Raw genomic sequence first — 20,447 nt, 5'->3', positions numbered from 1 at the left:
CATCCAACTGAGGATTTCCACTGGTTCCTGGTGGACAGACACAAACTGGACGATGGTTAATTGTCTTACAGTCAGCATCTTCTCCACAGAAGTTGAGGCTACATGCATCATAACAAAGCATGTTGATACACGAGTCACCAATGTCACAATCATCATTGTTTTCACAGGCAATAGAGATAGGTGGAATAACAGGTTGTGGGGGAGGTCTGACTGGTAGTGGTTCAGGTTCAGGACGTGTTGTTTCTTCTATCAGAGGTGGCTGTCTAGTGGTTGATGAACCCAAGATAGGACTGATAGATTCTGATTCAATTGGACGGTCTCCAGCAATAGGAGGATGGGGTGTAACTGGAGTTTCAAAAGCCAATGCTGAGCATTTGATAGTAGGGTTACCAGTAGTTCCTGGTGGACATGTACATAGAGGGCGATGACCTTGTGTTTGACATTCTGCATTGCTTCCACATATTCCAGGATAACAGACATCAAGACACAGCCTGTTAATGCACGAATTGTCAGAGGGACATTCATCTGTAGTTTCACATCCCACAGGTATAGGACCTGGTGTTGGTGGTGGAGGTGGTGTAGTCACAGGAGGTAATTTGGGCCTTGGTGTTGGAAGTTCTGCTAATGGAGGAAGACCAGGGCTTGATGATTCTGCTATAGGTCTAATAGAAATCTCATCTTGTGGTTGAATATCTGGTATTGGAGAGGGAGGAGATGGAGGTCTTTCAGTGAGCACTGCATAACAACCACGTGTAGGATCTCCTGTGGTTCCTGGAGAACAACTGCACACTGGACGGTGATCATGGATTTTACAGTCGGCATCATCTCCACAAATGCCTAAACTGCATACATCATAACATAGATTATTGATGCAGGAGTTATCAGTTGTACAGTCATCGTTGTTTTCACATGCAATCACTATTGGTGGTACAATTGGAGATGGTGTTGTTGAAGGTAATGGTGGTTCTGTGGGCCTTATTGATGTTTCTGCTAAAGGTGGAAGGGTAGTAATGGATGGTCCAATTCCAGGAATGATGTTAGCATCAGCAGGAAGTTGTGGTCTCTCTGCAAGGGGAAGAACTGTGGTTGGTCTGTCTGTTGCTAATGCCATACAGTGTTCTGTTGGATTACCAGTAGTTCCAGGAGGACATATGCATGATGGTTTGTGTCCTACTGTCTGACAATCAGCATTTTCTCCACATAATCCTGGATGACAAACATCCATGCAGAGACGGTTGACACATGAATTATCAAATGGACAATCGTCTGTGCTTTCACAACCAATGGGAATCATAGGTGGAGTTGGCACTGGTCTGGGTGTTGTTAAAGGAGGTTCTTGTGGCCTTATGGTAGGACGTTCTGTCAGGGGTATGGGAAGTTCAGATGATGGACCAGCAATAGGTTGAATGGGATCAACAGGATGTTGAGGAGGCCTATCGGTCACTGGTGAGACAGTTGTTATTCTTTCAGTTGTAATTGATTTGCATCCAATCTGAGGATTTCCACTGGTTCCTGGTGGACAGACGCAAACTGGACGATGATTAATTGTCTTACAGTCAGCATCATCTCCACAGAAGTTGAGGCTGCATGCATCATAACAAAGCATGTTGATACACGAGTCACCAATGTCACAATCATCATTGTTTTCACAGGCAATAGAAATAGGTGGAATAACAGGTTGTGGGGGAGGTCTGACTGGTAGTGGTTCAGGTTCAGGACGTGTTGTTTCTTCTATCAGAGGTGGCTGTCTCGTGGTTGATGAACCCAAGATAGGACTGATAGATTCTGATTCAATTGGACGGTCGCCAGCAATAGGAGGATGGGGTGTAACTGGAGTTTCAAAAGCCAATGCTGAGCATTTGATAGTAGGGTTACCAGTAGTTCCTGGTGGACATGTACATAGAGGGCGATGACCTTGTGTTTGACATTCTGCATTGCTTCCACATATTCCAGGATAACAGACATCAAGACACAGCCTGTTAATGCACGAATTGTCAGAGGGACATTCATCTGTAGTTTCACATCCCACAGGTATAGGACCTGGTGTTGGTGGTGGAGGTGGTGTAGTCACAGGAGGTAATTTGGGCCTTGGTGTTGGAAGTTCTGCTAATGGAGGAAGACCAGGGCTTGATGATTCTGCTATAGGTCTAATAGAAATCTCATCTTGTGGTTGAATATCTGGTATTGGAGAGGGAGGAGATGGAGGTCTTTCAGTGAGCACTGCATAACAACCACGTGTAGGATCTCCTGTGGTTCCTGGAGAACAACTGCACACTGGACGGTGATCATGGATTTTACAGTCGGCATCATCTCCACAAATGCCTAAACTGCATACATCATAACATAGATTATTGATGCAAGAATTATCAGTTGTACAGTCATCATTATTTTCACAGGCTATAACTATTGGTGGTACAATTGGAGATGGTGTTGTTGAAGGTAATGGTGGTTCTGTGGGCCTTATTGATGTTTCTGCTAAAGGTGGAAGGGTAGTAATGGATGGTCCAATTCCAGGAATGATATTAGCATCAGCAGGAAGTTGTGGTCTCTCTGTAAGAGGAAGCACTGTAGTTGGTCTGTCTGTTGCTAAAGCCATACAGTGTTCTGTTGGATTACCAGTAGTTCCAGGAGGACATATGCATGATGGTTTGTGTCCTACTGTTTGACAATTAGCATTTTCTCCACATAATCCTGGATGACACACATCCATGCAGAGACGGTTGACACATGAATTATCAAATGGACAATCATCTGTGCTTTCACAACCAATAGGAATCATGGGAGGAGTTGGCACTGGTCTGGGTGTTGTTAAAGGAGGTTCTTGTGGCCTTATGGTAGGTTGTTCTGTTAGGGGTATGGGAAGTTCAGATGATGGACCAGCAATAGGTTGAATGGGATCAACAGGATGTTGAGGAGGCCTATCGGTCACTGGTGAGACAGTTGTTATTCTGTCAGTTGTAATTGATTTACATCCAACCTGAGGATTTCCACTGGTTCCTGGTGGACAGACACAAACTGGTCGATGGTTAATGGTCTTACAGTCAGCATCATCTCCACAGAAGTTGAGGCTACATGCATCATAACAAAGCATGTTGATACACGAGTCACCGATGTCACAATCATCATTATTTTCACAAGCAATAGATATAGGAGGAACAATAGGTCGTGGAGTAGGTCTCACTGGTAATGGTTCTGGAGTGGTACGTATTGTTTCTTCCATCAGAGGTGGCTGTCTAGTGGTTGATGAACCCAAGATAGGACTGATAGATTCTGATTCAATTGGACGGTCACCAGCAATAGGAGGATGGGGTGTTGAAGGTGTCTCAGTAGCTAATGCTGAGCACTTGATAGTAGGGTTACCAGTAGTTCCTGGTGGACATGTACACAGGGGACGATGTGCATGTGTTTGACATTCTGCATTGCTTCCACATATTCCAGGATAACAGACATCAAGACACAACCTGTTTACACATGAATTATCAGATGGACATTCATCTGTAGTTTCACATCCCACAGGTATAGGACCTGGTGTTGGTGGTGGAGGTGGTGTAGTCACAGGAGGTAATTTGGGCCTTGGTGTTGGAAGTTCTGCTAATGGAGGAAGACCAGGGCTTGATGATTCTGATATAGGTCTAATAGGAACCTCCTCTTGTGGTCGAATATCTGATATTGGTGAGGGAGGAGATGGAGGTCTTTCAGTGAGCACTGCATAACAACCGCGTGTAGGATCTCCTGTGGTTCCTGGAGAACAACTGCACACTGGACGATGATCTCGTATTTTACAGTCGGCATCATCTCCACAAATGCCTAAACTACACACATCATAACATAAATTGTTAATACACGAGTTATCTGTTGTGCAGTCATCATTATTTTCACAGGCAATAACGATTGGTGGTACAATTGGAGATGGTGTTGTTGAAGGTAATGGTGGTTCTGTGGGCCTTATTGATGTTTCTGCTAAAGGTGGAAGGGTAGTAATGGATGGTCCAATTCCAGGAATGATATTAGCATCAGCAGGAAGTTGTGGTCTCTCTGCAAGGGGAAGAACTGTAGTTGGTCTGTCTGTTGCTAATGCCATACAGTGTTCTGTTGGATTACCAGTAGTTCCAGGAGGACATATGCATGATGGTTTGTGTCCTACTGTTTGACAATTAGCATTTTCTCCACATAATCCTGGATGACAAACATCCATGCAGAGACGGTTGACACATGAATTATCAAATGGACAATCGTCTGTGCTTTCACAACCAATAGGAATCATGGGAGGAGTTGGCACTGGTCTGGGTGTTGTTAAAGGAGGTTCTTGTGGCCTTATGGTAGGTTGTTCTGTCAGGGGTATGGGAAGTTCAGATGACGGACCAGCAATAGGTTGAATGGGATCAACAGGATGTTGAGGAGGCCTATCGGTCACTGGTGAGACAGTTGTTATTCTATCAGTTGTAATTGATTTACATCCAACCTGAGGATTTCCACTGGTTCCTGGTGGACAGACACAAACTGGACGATGATTAATGGTCTTACAGTCAGCATCTTCTCCACAGAAGTTGAGGCTACATGCATCATAACAAAGCATGTTGATACACGAGTCACCGATGTCACAATCATCATTATTTTCACAAGCAATAGATATAGGAGGAACAATAGGTCGTGGAGTAGGTCTCACTGGTAATGGTTCTGGAGTGGTACGTATTGTTTCTTCTATCAGAGGTGGCTGTCTCGTGGTTGATGAACCCAAGATAGGACTGATAGATTCTGATTCAATTGGACGGTCACCAGCAATAGGAGGATGGGGTGTTGAAGGTGTCTCAGTAGCTAATGCTGAGCACTTGATAGTAGGGTTACCAGTAGTTCCTGGTGGACATGTACACAGGGGACGATGTGCATGTGTTTGACATTCTGCATTGCTTCCACACATACCAGGATAACAGACATCAAGACACAACCAGTCTACACATGAATTATCAGATGGACATTCATCTGTAGTTTCACATCCCACAGGTATAGGACCTGGTGTTGGTGGTGGAGGTGGTGTAGTCACAGGAGGTAATTTGGGCCTTGGTGTTGGAAGTTCTGCTAATGGAGGAAGACCAGGGCTTGATGATTCTGATATAGGTCTAATAGGAACCTCCTCTTGTGGTCGAATATCTGATATTGGTGAGGGAGGAGATGGAGGTCTTTCAGTGAGCACTGCATAACAACCACGTGTAGGATCTCCTGTGGTTCCTGGAGAACAACTGCACACTGGACGATGATCTCGTATTTTACAGTCGGCATCATCTCCACAAATGCCTAAACTACACACATCATAACATAAATTGTTAATACACGAGTTATCTGTTGTGCAGTCATCATTATTTTCACAGGCAATAACGATTGGTGGTACAATTGGAGATGGTGTTGTTGAAGGTAATGGTGGTTCTGTGGGCCTTATTGATGTTTCTGCTAAAGGTGGAAGGGTAGTAATGGATGGTCCAATACCAGGAATTATATTGGCATCAGCGGGAGGTTGTGGTCTCTCTGCAAGAGGAAGAACTGTAGTTGGTCTGTCTGTTGCTAATGCCATACAGTGTTCTGTTGGATTACCAGTAGTTCCAGGAGGACATATGCATGATGGTTTGTGTCCTACTGTTTGACAATTAGCATTTTCTCCACATAATCCTGGATGACAAACATCCATGCAGAGACGGTTGACACATGAATTATCAAATGGACAATCGTCTGTGCTTTCACAACCAATAGGAATCATGGGAGGAGTTGGCACTGGTCTGGGTGTTGTTAAAGGAGGTTCTTGTGGCCTTATAGTAGGTTGTTCTGTCAGGGGTATGGGAAGTTCAGATGACGGACCAGCAATAGGTTGAATGGGATCAACAGGATGTTGAGGAGGCCTATCGGTCACTGGTGAGACAGTTGTTATTCTGTCAGTTGTAATTGATTTACATCCAACCTGAGGATTTCCACTGGTTCCTGGTGGACAGACACAAACTGGACGATGGTTAATGGTCTTACAGTCAGCATCATCTCCACAGAAGTTGAGGCTACATGCATCATAACAAAGCATGTTGATACACGAGTCACCGATGTCACAATCATCATTATTTTCACAAGCAATAGATATAGGAGGAACAATAGGTTGTGGAGTAGGTCTCACTGGTAATGGTTCTGGAGTGGTACGTATTGTTTCTTCTATCAGAGGTGGCTGTCTAGTGGTTGATGAACCCAAGATAGGACTGATAGATTCTGATTCAATTGGACGGTCACCAGCAATAGGAGGATGGGGTGTTGAAGGTGTCTCAGTAGCTAATGCTGAGCACTTGATAGTGGGGTTACCAGTAGTTCCTGGTGGACATGTACACATGGGTCGATGTGCATGAGTTTGACATTCTGCATTGCTTCCACATATTCCAGGATAACAGACATCAAGACACAACCTGTTTACACATGAATTATCAGAAGGACATTCATCTGTACTCTCACATCCCACAGATATAGGACCTGGTGTTGGTGGTGGAGGTGGTGTAGTCATTGGCGGTAATTTGGGCCTTGGTTTTGGATGCTCTGCTAGTGGAGGAAGACCAGGACTTGCTGGTTCAGTATAGGTCTTATAGGAACTCCCTCCTGTGGTGGTCGAGTCTCTGATATAGGTGAGGGAGTAGATGGAGGTCTTTCGGTGAGAAAAGCATTGCAACCTCGAGTGGGATCACCTGTAGTGCCTGAAGGACAACTACACACTGGACGGTGATCATCAATCCTACATTCAGCATCTTTTCCACAAATACCCAAGCTGCACACGTCATAACATAGATTATTGATACAAGAGTTGTCTGTTGTGCAGTCATCATTATTTTCACAGGCAATTACTATTGGTGGAACAATTGGAGATGGTGTCGTTGATGGTAATGGTGGTTCTGTGGGCCTTATTGATGTTTCTGCTAAAGGTGGAAGAGTAGTACTGGTAGGTCCAACTCCAGGAATAATGCTAGCATCACCTGGAGGTTGTGGTCTCTCTGCAAGGGGAAGCACTGTAGTTGGCCTGTCTGTTGTTAATGCTGTACAGTGTTCTGTTGGATTGCCAGTGGTTCCAGGAGGACATACACAAGATGGTTTGTGTCCTACTGTCTGACAATCAGCATTTTCTCCACATAATCCTGGATGACAAACATCCATGCAGAGACGGTTGACACATGAATTATCAAATGGACAATCGTCTGTGCTTTCACAACCAATGGGAATCATAGGTGGAGTTGGCACTGGTCTCGGTGTTGTTAAAGGAGGTTCTTGTGGCCTTATGGTAGGACGTTCTGTCAGGGGTATGGGAAGTTCAGATGATGGACCAGCAATAGGTTGAATGGGATCAACAGGATGTTGAGGAGGCCTATCGGTCACTGGTGAGACAGTTGTTATTCTTTCAGTTGTAATTGATTTACATCCAACCTGAGGATTTCCACTGGTTCCTGGTGGACAGACACAAACTGGACGATGGTTAATTGTCTTACAGTCAGCATCTTCTCCACAGAAGTTGAGGCTACATGCATCATAACAAAGCATGTTGATACACGAGTCACCAATGTCACAATCATCATTGTTTTCACAGGCAATAGAGATAGGTGGAATAACAGGTTGTGGGGGAGGTCTGACTGGTAGTGGTTCAGGTTCAGGACGTGTTGTTTCTTCTATCAGAGGTGGCTGTCTAGTGGTTGATGAACCCAAGATAGGACTGATAGATTCTGATTCAATTGGACGGTCGCCAGCAATAGGAGGATGGGGTGTAACTGGAGTTTCAAAAGCCAATGCTGAGCATTTGATAGTAGGGTTACCAGTAGTTCCTGGTGGACATGTACATAGAGGGCGATGACCTTGTGTTTGACATTCTGCATTGCTTCCACATATTCCAGGATAACAGACATCAAGACACAGCCTGTTAATGCACGAATTGTCAGAGGGACATTCATCTGTAGTTTCACATCCCACAGGTATAGGACCTGGTGTTGGTGGTGGAGGTGGTGTAGTCACAGGAGGTAATTTGGGCCTTGGTGTTGGAAGTTCTGCTAATGGAGGAAGACCAGGGCTTGATGATTCTGCTATAGGTCTAATAGAAATCTCATCTTGTGGTTGAATATCTGGTATTGGAGATGGAGGAGATGGAGGTCTTTCAGTGAGCACTGCATAACAACCACGTGTAGGATCTCCTGTGGTTCCTGGAGAACAACTGCACACTGGACGGTGATCATGGATTTTACAGTCGGCATCATCTCCACAAATGCCTAAACTGCATACATCATAACATAGATTATTGATGCAGGAGTTATCAGTTGTACAGTCATCGTTGTTTTCACATGCAATCACTATTGGTGGTACAATTGGAGATGGTGTTGTTGAAGGTAATGGTGGTTCTGTGGGCCTTATTGATGTTTCTGCTAAAGGTGGAAGGGTAGTAATGGATGGTCCAATTCCAGGAATGATGTTAGCATCAGCAGGAAGTTGTGGTCTCTCTGCAAGGGGAAGAACTGTGGTTGGTCTGTCTGTTGCTAATGCCATACAGTGTTCTGTTGGATTACCAGTAGTTCCAGGAGGACATATGCATGATGGTTTGTGTCCTACTGTCTGACAATCAGCATTTTCTCCACATAATCCTGGATGACAAACATCCATGCAGAGACGGTTGACACATGAATTATCAAATGGACAATCGTCTGTGCTTTCACAACCAATGGGAATCATAGGTGGAGTTGGCACTGGTCTGGGTGTTGTTAAAGGAGGTTCTTGTGGCCTTATGGTAGGACGTTCTGTCAGGGGTATGGGAAGTTCAGATGATGGACCAGCAATAGGTTGAATGGGATCAACAGGATGTTGAGGAGGCCTATCGGTCACTGGTGAGACAGTTGTTATTCTTTCAGTTGTAATTGATTTGCATCCAATCTGAGGATTTCCACTGGTTCCTGGTGGACAGACGCAAACTGGACGATGATTAATTGTCTTACAGTCAGCATCATCTCCACAGAAGTTGAGGCTGCATGCATCATAACAAAGCATGTTGATACACGAGTCACCAATGTCACAATCATCATTGTTTTCACAGGCAATAGAAATAGGTGGAATAACAGGTTGTGGGGGAGGTCTGACTGGTAGTGGTTCAGGTTCAGGACGTGTTGTTTCTTCTATCAGAGGTGGCTGTCTCGTGGTTGATGAACCCAAGATAGGACTGATAGATTCTGATTCAATTGGACGGTCGCCAGCAATAGGAGGATGGGGTGTAACTGGAGTTTCAAAAGCCAATGCTGAGCATTTGATAGTAGGGTTACCAGTAGTTCCTGGTGGACATGTACATAGAGGGCGATGACCTTGTGTTTGACATTCTGCATTGCTTCCACATATTCCAGGATAACAGACATCAAGACACAGCCTGTTAATGCACGAATTGTCAGAGGGACATTCATCTGTAGTTTCACATCCCACAGGTATAGGACCTGGTGTTGGTGGTGGAGGTGGTGTAGTCACAGGAGGTAATTTGGGCCTTGGTGTTGGAAGTTCTGCTAATGGAGGAAGACCAGGGCTTGATGATTCTGCTATAGGTCTAATAGAAATCTCATCTTGTGGTTGAATATCTGGTATTGGAGAGGGAGGAGATGGAGGTCTTTCAGTGAGCACTGCATAACAACCACGTGTAGGATCTCCTGTGGTTCCTGGAGAACAACTGCACACTGGACGGTGATCATGGATTTTACAGTCGGCATCATCTCCACAAATGCCTAAACTGCATACATCATAACATAGATTATTGATGCAAGAATTATCAGTTGTACAGTCATCATTATTTTCACAGGCTATAACTATTGGTGGTACAATTGGAGATGGTGTTGTTGAAGGTAATGGTGGTTCTGTGGGCCTTATTGATGTTTCTGCTAAAGGTGGAAGGGTAGTAATGGATGGTCCAATTCCAGGAATGATATTAGCATCAGCAGGAAGTTGTGGTCTCTCTGTAAGAGGAAGAACTGTAGTTGGTCTGTCTGTTGCTAAAGCCATACAGTGTTCTGTTGGATTACCAGTAGTTCCAGGAGGACATATGCATGATGGTTTGTGTCCTACTGTTTGACAATTAGCATTTTCTCCACATAATCCTGGATGACACACATCCATGCAGAGACGGTTGACACATGAATTATCAAATGGACAATCATCTGTGCTTTCACAACCAATAGGAATCATGGGAGGAGTTGGCACTGGTCTGGGTGTTGTTAAAGGAGGTTCTTGTGGCCTTATGGTAGGTTGTTCTGTTAGGGGTATGGGAAGTTCAGATGATGGACCAGCAATAGGTTGAATGGGATCAACAGGATGTTGAGGAGGCCTATCGGTCACTGGTGAGACAGTTGTTATTCTGTCAGTTGTAATTGATTTACATCCAACCTGAGGATTTCCACTGGTTCCTGGTGGACAGACACAAACTGGTCGATGGTTAATGGTCTTACAGTCAGCATCATCTCCACAGAAGTTGAGGCTACATGCATCATAACAAAGCATGTTGATACACGAGTCACCGATGTCACAATCATCATTATTTTCACAAGCAATAGATATAGGAGGAACAATAGGTCGTGGAGTAGGTCTCACTGGTAATGGTTCTGGAGTGGTACGTATTGTTTCTTCCATCAGAGGTGGCTGTCTAGTGGTTGATGAACCCAAGATAGGACTGATAGATTCTGATTCAATTGGACGGTCACCAGCAATAGGAGGATGGGGTGTTGAAGGTGTCTCAGTAGCTAATGCTGAGCACTTGATAGTAGGGTTACCAGTAGTTCCTGGTGGACATGTACACAGGGGACGATGTGCATGTGTTTGACATTCTGCATTGCTTCCACATATTCCAGGATAACAGACATCAAGACACAACCTGTTTACACATGAATTATCAGATGGACATTCATCTGTAGTTTCACATCCCACAGGTATAGGACCTGGTGTTGGTGGTGGAGGTGGTGTAGTCACAGGAGGTAATTTGGGCCTTGGTGTTGGAAGTTCTGCTAATGGAGGAAGACCAGGGCTTGATGATTCTGATATAGGTCTAATAGGAACCTCCTCTTGTGGTCGAATATCTGATATTGGTGAGGGAGGAGATGGAGGTCTTTCAGTGAGCACTGCATAACAACCGCGTGTAGGATCTCCTGTGGTTCCTGGAGAACAACTGCACACTGGACGATGATCTCGTATTTTACAGTCGGCATCATCTCCACAAATGCCTAAACTACACACATCATAACATAAATTGTTAATACACGAGTTATCTGTTGTGCAGTCATCATTATTTTCACAGGCAATAACGATTGGTGGTACAATTGGAGATGGTGTTGTTGAAGGTAATGGTGGTTCTGTGGGCCTTATTGATGTTTCTGCTAAAGGTGGAAGGGTAGTAATGGATGGTCCAATTCCAGGAATGATATTAGCATCAGCGGGAAGTTGTGGTCTCTCTGCAAGGGGAAGAACTGTAGTTGGTCTGTCTGTTGCTAATGCCATACAGTGTTCTGTTGGATTACCAGTAGTTCCAGGAGGACATATGCATGATGGTTTGTGTCCTACTGTTTGACAATTAGCATTTTCTCCACATAATCCTGGATGACAAACATCCATGCAGAGACGGTTGACACATGAATTATCAAATGGACAATCGTCTGTGCTTTCACAACCAATAGGAATCATGGGAGGAGTTGGCACTGGTCTGGGTGTTGTTAAAGGAGGTTCTTGTGGCCTTATGGTAGGTTGTTCTGTCAGGGGTATGGGAAGTTCAGATGACGGACCAGCAATAGGTTGAATGGGATCAACAGGATGTTGAGGAGGCCTATCGGTCACTGGTGAGACAGTTGTTATTCTATCAGTTGTAATTGATTTACATCCAACCTGAGGATTTCCACTGGTTCCTGGTGGACAGACACAAACTGGACGATGATTAATGGTCTTACAGTCAGCATCTTCTCCACAGAAGTTGAGGCTACATGCATCATAACAAAGCATGTTGATACACGAGTCACCGATGTCACAATCATCATTATTTTCACAAGCAATAGATATAGGAGGAACAATAGGTCGTGGAGTAGGTCTCACTGGTAATGGTTCTGGAGTGGTACGTATTGTTTCTTCTATCAGAGGTGGCTGTCTAGTGGTTGATGAACCCAAGATAGGACTGATAGATTCTGATTCAATTGGACGGTCACCAGCAATAGGAGGATGGGGTGTTGAAGGTGTCTCAGTAGCTAATGCTGAGCACTTGATAGTAGGGTTACCAGTAGTTCCTGGTGGACATGTACACAGGGGACGATGTGCATGTGTTTGACATTCTGCATTGCTTCCACATATTCCAGGATAACAGACATCAAGACACAACCTGTTTACACATGAATTATCAGATGGACATTCATCTGTAGTTTCACATCCCACAGGTATAGGACCTGGTGTTGGTGGTGGAGGTGGTGTAGTCACAGGAGGTAATTTGGGCCTTGGTGTTGGAAGTTCTGCTAATGGAGGAAGACCAGGGCTTGATGATTCTGATATAGGTCTAATAGGAACCTCCTCTTGTGGTCGAATATCTGATATTGGTGAGGGAGGAGATGGAGGTCTTTCAGTGAGCACTGCATAACAACCACGTGTAGGATCTCCTGTGGTTCCTGGAGAACAACTGCACACTGGACGATGATCTCGTATTTTACAGTCGGCATCATCTCCACAAATGCCTAAACTACACACATCATAACATAAATTGTTAATACACGAGTTATCTGTTGTGCAGTCATCATTATTTTCACAGGCAATAACGATTGGTGGTACAATTGGAGATGGTGTTGTTGAAGGTAATGGTGGTTCTGTGGGCCTTATTGATGTTTCTGCTAAAGGTGGAAGGGTAGTAATGGATGGTCCAATACCAGGAATTATATTGGCATCAGCGGGAGGTTGTGGTCTCTCTGCAAGAGGAAGAACTGTAGTTGGTCTGTCTGTTGCTAATGCCATACAGTGTTCTGTTGGATTACCAGTAGTTCCAGGAGGACATATGCATGATGGTTTGTGTCCTACTGTTTGACAATTAGCATTTTCTCCACATAATCCTGGATGACAAACATCCATGCAGAGACGGTTGACACATGAATTATCAAATGGACAATCGTCTGTGCTTTCACAACCAATAGGAATCATGGGAGGAGTTGGCACTGGTCTGGGTGTTGTTAAAGGAGGTTCTTGTGGCCTTATAGTAGGTTGTTCTGTCAGGGGTATGGGAAGTTCAGATGACGGACCAGCAATAGGTTGAATGGGATCAACAGGATGTTGAGGAGGCCTATCGGTCACTGGTGAGACAGTTGTTATTCTGTCAGTTGTAATTGATTTACATCCAACCTGAGGATTTCCACTGGTTCCTGGTGGACAGACACAAACTGGACGATGGTTAATGGTCTTACAGTCAGCATCATCTCCACAGAAGTTGAGGCTACATGCATCATAACAAAGCATGTTGATACACGAGTCACCGATGTCACAATCATCATTATTTTCACAAGCAATAGATATAGGAGGAACAATAGGTTGTGGAGTAGGTCTCACTGGTAATGGTTCTGGAGTGGTACGTATTGTTTCTTCTATCAGAGGTGGCTGTCTAGTGGTTGATGAACCCAAGATAGGACTGATAGATTCTGATTCAATTGGACGGTCACCAGCAATAGGAGGATGGGGTGTTGAAGGTGTCTCAGTAGCTAATGCTGAGCACTTGATAGTAGGGTTACCAGTAGTTCCTGGTGGACATGTACACAGGGGACGATGTGCATGTGTTTGACATTCTGCATTGCTTCCACATATTCCAGGATAACAGACATCAAGACACAACCTGTTTACACATGAATTATCAGATGGACATTCATCTGTAGTTTCACATCCCACAGGTATAGGACCTGGTGTTGGTGGTGGAGGTGGTGTAGTCACAGGAGGTAATTTGGGCCTTGGTGTTGGAAGTTCTGCTAATGGAGGAAGACCAGGGCTTGATGATTCTGATATAGGTCTAATAGGAACCTCCTCTTGTGGTCGAATATCTGATATTGGTGAGGGAGGAGATGGAGGTCTTTCAGTGAGCACTGCATAACAACCACGTGTAGGATCTCCTGTGGTTCCTGGAGAACAACTGCACACTGGACGATGATCTCGTATTTTACAGTCGGCATCATCTCCACAAATGCCTAAACTACACACATCATAACATAAATTGTTAATACACGAGTTATCTGTTGTGCAGTCATCATTATTTTCACAGGCAATAACGATTGGTGGTACAATTGGAGATGGTGTTGTTGAAGGTAATGGTGGTTCTGTGGGCCTTATTGATGTTTCTGCTAAAGGTGGAAGGGTAGTAATGGATGGTCCAATTCCAGGAATGATATTAGCATCAGCGGGAAGTTGTGGTCTCTCTGTAAGGGGAAGGACTGTAGTTGGCCTGTCTGTTGCTAATGCCATGCAGTGTTCTGTTGGATTACCAGTAGTTCCAGGAGGACATATGCATGATGGTTTGTGTCCTACTGTTTGACAATTAGCATTTTCTCCACATAATCCTGGATGACAAACATCCATGCAGAGACGGTTGACACATGAATTATCAAATGGACAATCGTCTGTGCTTTCACAACCAATAGGAATCATGGGAGGAGTTGGCACTGGTCTGGGTGTTGTTAAAGGAGGTTCTTGTGGCCTTATGGTAGGTTGTTCTGTCAGGGGTATGGGAAGTTCAGATGACGGACCAGCAATAGGTTGAATGGGATCAACAGGATGTTGAGGAGGCCTATCGGTCACTGGTGAAACAGTTGTTATTCTGTCAGTTGTTGTAGCTTTACATCCAACCTGAGGATTTCCACTGGTTCCGGGTGGACAGACACAAACTGGACGATGGTTAATTGTCTTACAGTCAGCATCATCTCCACAGAAGTTGAGGCTACATGCATCATAACAAAGCATGTTGATACACGAGTCACCGATGTCACAATCATCATTATTTTCACAAGCAATAGATATAGGAGGAACAATAGGTCGTGGAGTAGGTCTCACTGGTAATGGTTCTGGAGTGGTACGTATTGTTTCTTCCATCAGAGGTGGCTGTCTAGTGGTTGATGAACCCAAGATAGGACTGATAGATTCTGATTCAATTGGACGGTCACCAGCAATAGGAGGATGGGGTGTTGAAGGTGTCTCAGTAGCTAATGCTGAGCACTTGATAGTAGGGTTACCAGTAGTTCCTGGTGGACATGTACACAGGGGACGATGTGCATGTGTTTGACATTCTGCATTGCTTCCACATATTCCAGGATAACAGACATCAAGACACAACCTGTTTACACATGAATTATCAGATGGACATTCATCTGTAGTTTCACATCCCACAGGTATAGGACCTGGTGTTGGTGGTGGAGGTGGTGTAGTCACAGGAGGTAATTTGGGCCTTGGTGTTGGAAGTTCTGCTAATGGAGGAAGACCAGGGCTTGATGATTCTGATATAGGTCTAATAGGAACCTCCTCTTGTGGTCGAATATCTGATATTGGTGAGGGAGGAGATGGAGGTCTTTCAGTGAGCACTGCATAACAACCACGTGTAGGATCTCCTGTGGTTCCTGGAGAACAACTGCACACTGGACGATGATCTCGTATTTTACAGTCGGCATCATCTCCACAAATGCCTAAACTACACACATCATAACATAAATTGTTAATACACGAGTTATCTGTTGTGCAGTCATCATTATTTTCACAGGCAATAACGATTGGTGGTACAATCGGAGATGGTGTTGTTGAAGGTAATGGTGGTTCTGTGGGCCTTATTGATGTTTCTGCTAAAGGTGGAAGGGTAGTAATGGATGGTCCAATTCCAGGAATGATATTAGCATCAGCAGGAAGTTGTGGTCTCTCTGTAAGGGGAAGGACTGTAGTTGGCCTGTCTGTTGCTAATGCCATACAGTGTTCTGTTGGATTACCAGTAGTTCCAGGAGGACATATGCATGATGGTTTGTGTCCTACTGTTTGACAATCAGCATTTTCTCCACATAATCCTGGATGACAAATATCCATACATAGACGGTTGACACATGAATTATCAAATGGACAATCGTCTGTGCTTTCACAACCAATGGGAATCATTGGGGGAGTTGGCACTGGTCTGGGTGTTGTTAAAGGAGGTTCTTGTGGCCTTATGGTAGGTCGTTCTGTGATGGGTACAGGATTTTCAGATGATGGACCAGCAATGGGGTGAATAAGAGAAACAGGTTGTTGGGGTGGCTTATCAGTCAGTGGAGAAAGAGTCGTTATTCTGTCAGTTGTTGTTGCTTTACATCCAATCTGTGGATCCCCAGTGGTTCCTGGTGGACAGATACAAACAGGGCGGTGATTTATAGTTTTGCAGTCAGCTTCTTCACCACATGAATTGAGACTACATGCATCATAGCAAAGCATATTAATGCATGAGTTACTCATTTCACAATCATCATTATTTTCACATGCAATCATTATAACTGGTATCACTGGTGGTGGTAAAGGTTGTGGCACTGTTGTATCTGGGCGTGGACGAGTTGTATGTTCAACTAATGGTGGCAAACCTGTGGTTGTAGGGCCAGCAACTGGGATAAGTTGGTCAAAAATTGGAGCAGGCTTCGGTTCGGCAATAGGTAGTTCTATAACATCAACTGCTATTGCAGAGCATTTGATTGTTGGATTGCCTGATGTCCCTGGAGGGCACTTACATTTTGGCCTGTGCTGAATTGTCTGACATTCTGCATTTTCACCACAAAATCCTGGGAAACAGACATCAAGACACAGTTTATTGATGCAAGAATTGTCTGATGGACATGTATCTGTGCTTTCACAACCGACAACTATTGGACTAGGGGTAGGTGGCTTTGGAGGAAGTGTTGGAGGCTCTGTGGGTTTCTTTTCAAAATATTCAGCAAGTGGAGGCATAATACTGGAACTGGAATGTACTTCTGGAATTATTGGCTCATCTTTAGTGGGTTTTGTTTCTGCTATTGGACTCAAGGTTGTTGGTTGTTCTGTTAGCAGTGCCAAACACTTTATAGTGGGATCGCCTGTTGTTCCAGGTGGACATGTACATACTGGACGATGTATAGTGATTCTACAGTCTGCATCCTCACCACATATTCCTAGAGCACAAACATCATAACACAATCTATTGTAACATGTGTTATCAATAGTGCAGTCATCATTATTTTCACAAGCAATCGCAATAGGTGGTATTATAGGAGGAAGGTGCATATCTGGTTCCTCCAGTGGAAGAGGTAGTCTTGTAGTTGTAGTATCTGCTATAGGTGGATGTGGTGTGTGTGAAGGCCCTGAAATGGGCTGGACAGGTAACGGTGGTGGAAGCGTCTCGGCAAGAGGTGGATGAAGAATACTTGGCCGTTCAGTTAATATAGCAGTGCATTTGATGGTTGGATTGCCAGTTGTTCCAGGAGGACAGAAGCAAGATGGTCTGTTGGACAGGGTATGGCATTCTGCATCTTTGCCACATAAAGACAGACTGCAGACATCGCCACATAACTTATTGATACAAGTATTATCATATGGACATTCATCATTGCTTTCACAGCCAATGGTTATGGGTGGCGGTAATGAATGTATGGTGGTGGGCTGTGTGAAAACTGTGTCAGGGATTCTGGTGGTAGAAGCTGCAGCAAGAGGGGGTGGCATCGGTGATGTAGAACCAACAATAGGTTTCAAAGAAACTTCTTGAAGAGGAATATGTGTCTCTGCAAGAGGAAACTGGGTAGTTGGGGGAGCTTCTGTGGCCAGTGCCTTACATCTGATAAAAGGATCACCCGTTGTCCCAGGTGGACAAGAACACATGGGGATGTCAAACTGGATGGAACACTCTGCACTTTTGCCACAGTATCCTTGATGACATACATCGACGCAAAGTTTGTTTATACAGGAGTTACTGTATGGGCAGTCATCATTGCTCTGGCATCCTACACTAATGGATGGAAGGGAAGGTAGGAATGGTGGCCTCGGGCTGGGAGTTTTAGGTCGAGGTCGCTCTGTGGAAGGATATTCAGCTACAGGACTGTGAGTGACAGTTGTCACTGCAATAGGAGGTCTTGTAACACTAGTTGGAAGTGTTTGGATTTCCACTATTGGGGGGAGGCGATCACAGAAGTACCCATTCCCAGTAAAACCTAAAATACATGTACAAACAGGGAAGTGTTCACGCGTTGTACATTCAGCATATCGTGAGCATGGATTTGATAATACACATGGATTTATACATTCTCTTTGAGCACAAGCCTTATTATCAGGGCATTCTCGGTCGGATAGACACTCTGGTGATGGTGTGGAGGGCAAAGGCCTTTTGCATTCAATGAAGGGGTTGCCAACAAATCCTGGAAGACACTGGCACACAGGTCGATGATTGATTCCACGACATGCTGTGTTGTCACCTGTACAGGGATTGGAGACAACACAAACAGGTTCACATTCTGTGTTATGACACATTTCATCATCATCACACTCAAAGTCTCTAGTGCACTCATATTCCACTTCATGGCTTTGAGGATGAACAGTTGTGTGGGTTGGGATATGATCAAAGGGCCCAGGTGTTGTTGATGTTGTGGTAGAGAGTTCACAATAATAACCATTACCAATGTAACCTAAGATACACCTACAGTCCGGCATATGCTCAACAACAGTACACTCAGCCAAGTGTGAACACGGGTTAGCTAAAAGACAAGGATCAACGCATTGCCTCCCTGCACATGCTTTGTCCAGTGGGCAGTCACGGTCAGTAAGACAGTCTGGTTTGGAAGTAGTTGGGATGGGAGTGCAGGTGATTTGCGGATTTCCCTGGAAGCCCGATGGACATCTGCACACAGGGCGATGGCGGATGACAGTACACTCTGCCCCCACAGCACAAGGGAGGCTGGCAGCGCAGGGATCGACGCAGCGCTGGTTGATACACGTTCTTGAGGGTGAGCAATGTGAGTTAGCCTCGCACTCAATGGGTGGACGGGGAGGAGAGGATGGAGTAGTAGGGGGATGGAAAGGCGGGGGGGTTGAGGAGCCTGGGATAGCTACTAGCGGGGGTATAGGAGTTGTAGTGGGTGAGCACCCTTTGTAAGGGTCTCCTGTGTAGCTGGGGAGGCAATAGCATATGGGAAAACCATTAGTAACTCTACATTCAGTGTTAAAGCCACATGCATTCGGGGAGCACTTGACGGGCGGTGGTGGTGCTGAAAAAAATTAGGGATCATGCAATTAACACATGCAATGGGTACACTTTAGAGGTTTTTTCTCTTTAAATACATGCTCTTTGTGTAGAAGAAAAGAAAACTTTATGGGCATACAATGCAATATCTTACTGAAATAACTTTATCTCACAAACATGCTAATGCGAGGCACATCTGATACCATGCAGACTGACATGCTGAACATTCAAATATCATGCTCAACTTATCTCATGCTGATGCAATTCCCGCAATTTGGCAATCGTGCAATAGGAATGTACATAACAAACAAATGAAATTGTATGGAGCAAAACAGAAAAACAAGATAATCTAACAACCATTCCCAAAAACATTCAAGGAGGGTACTTACCAACTCTGCACTCTACGTAGGGGTCACCGTTGTAACCGCGTGGACAGCTGCACATAGCATTGTGGTTGATGACATCACAGAGCGCATTGATGCCACAGGAGCCTGGGCATGGGTCAATACATTTCTGGTTGGCACATGCCAGGTATCGGGGGCAGTCGGAATTGATGATGCACTCAGGTCTGCACTCCACATCTGGGTTACCAAAGTAGCCAGGGAAACAAGTACAGAAAGCACGGTTGTTCTTGACTTCACAGTTAGCATTGATTCCACAGCGGTTGGGGTTACATGGATCAACTGGTTGATCTGGTAATAGAATGGAAATAACAGAACATATCAGAATGTGTTTTTTAAATGCATATCTAGGATGCCATTCTGCTCTCATATAGGTTTGTCTAAAGAATATATCAAATCAAATTTATGAAACAAATTGACTCACCAGGCTTTGGCCTACAGGCAGTAAGAGGATCACCAGTGAGACCATCAGGGCAGCTACAGAGAGGATTGTGACTGACCACAGTACACTCAGCCTGGTTTCCACATACACCGATACATGGGTCGACACATTTCCGGTTAATACATGCACTACTCAGAGGGCAATCAGAGTTGATGGTACACTCTGTCTTGCATCCAAGGTCTGGGTTTCCAAAATAGCCAGGAAGGCAAGAGCATACCGCCCTGTCTTTTACCACTTGACACTGGGTGTATGGCCCGCATGGAGTAGGGATGCATGGATCAGGTGGAGCACGGACTATTGAGAGAGAAAAAGAATTATTGCATGAATAAAAATTATAATCTGCTGGACCATAGCTGATTTCCATGCCTGTTATACATATTTAGTA

The 20,447-nt window shown here is 44.6% G+C and overlaps 2 protein-coding genes across 2 annotated transcripts in view; both read right to left on the bottom strand.

The window, feature by feature from the left end:
• Position 1: 1 nt before the first annotated feature.
• On the bottom strand, positions 2 to 6,526 carry LOC147471771 (uncharacterized; the record flags this gene model as incomplete). Its single annotated transcript, XM_086536788.1, has 1 exon — positions 2 to 6,526. A coding segment is annotated over exon 1 (6,525 nt), but the record flags the coding sequence as incomplete, so codon positions are not given.
• Positions 6,527 to 6,561: 35 nt separating this feature from the next.
• LOC122258285 (uncharacterized) overlaps positions 6,562 to 20,447 on the bottom strand; it is a 190,779-nt gene continuing 176,893 nt past the window's right edge. Inside the window, 3 exon segments of the mRNA XM_086536787.1 lie at positions 6,562 to 19,244; positions 19,609 to 19,911; positions 20,045 to 20,356. Coding sequence (XP_086392913.1) covers positions 6,562 to 19,244; positions 19,609 to 19,911; positions 20,045 to 20,356 — 13,298 coding nt within the window.

This window comes from Penaeus japonicus, unplaced genomic scaffold, assembly GCF_977035675.1.
Source record: "Penaeus japonicus unplaced genomic scaffold, GWHDUDI00000001_assembly GWHDUDI00000005, whole genome shotgun sequence".
In the NCBI taxonomy this organism is placed as follows: Eukaryota; Metazoa; Arthropoda; class Malacostraca; order Decapoda; family Penaeidae; genus Penaeus; species Penaeus japonicus.
The sequence above is the reverse complement of the archived record's forward strand: the minus strand, read 5'-3'. Positions and strand labels throughout refer to the sequence as shown.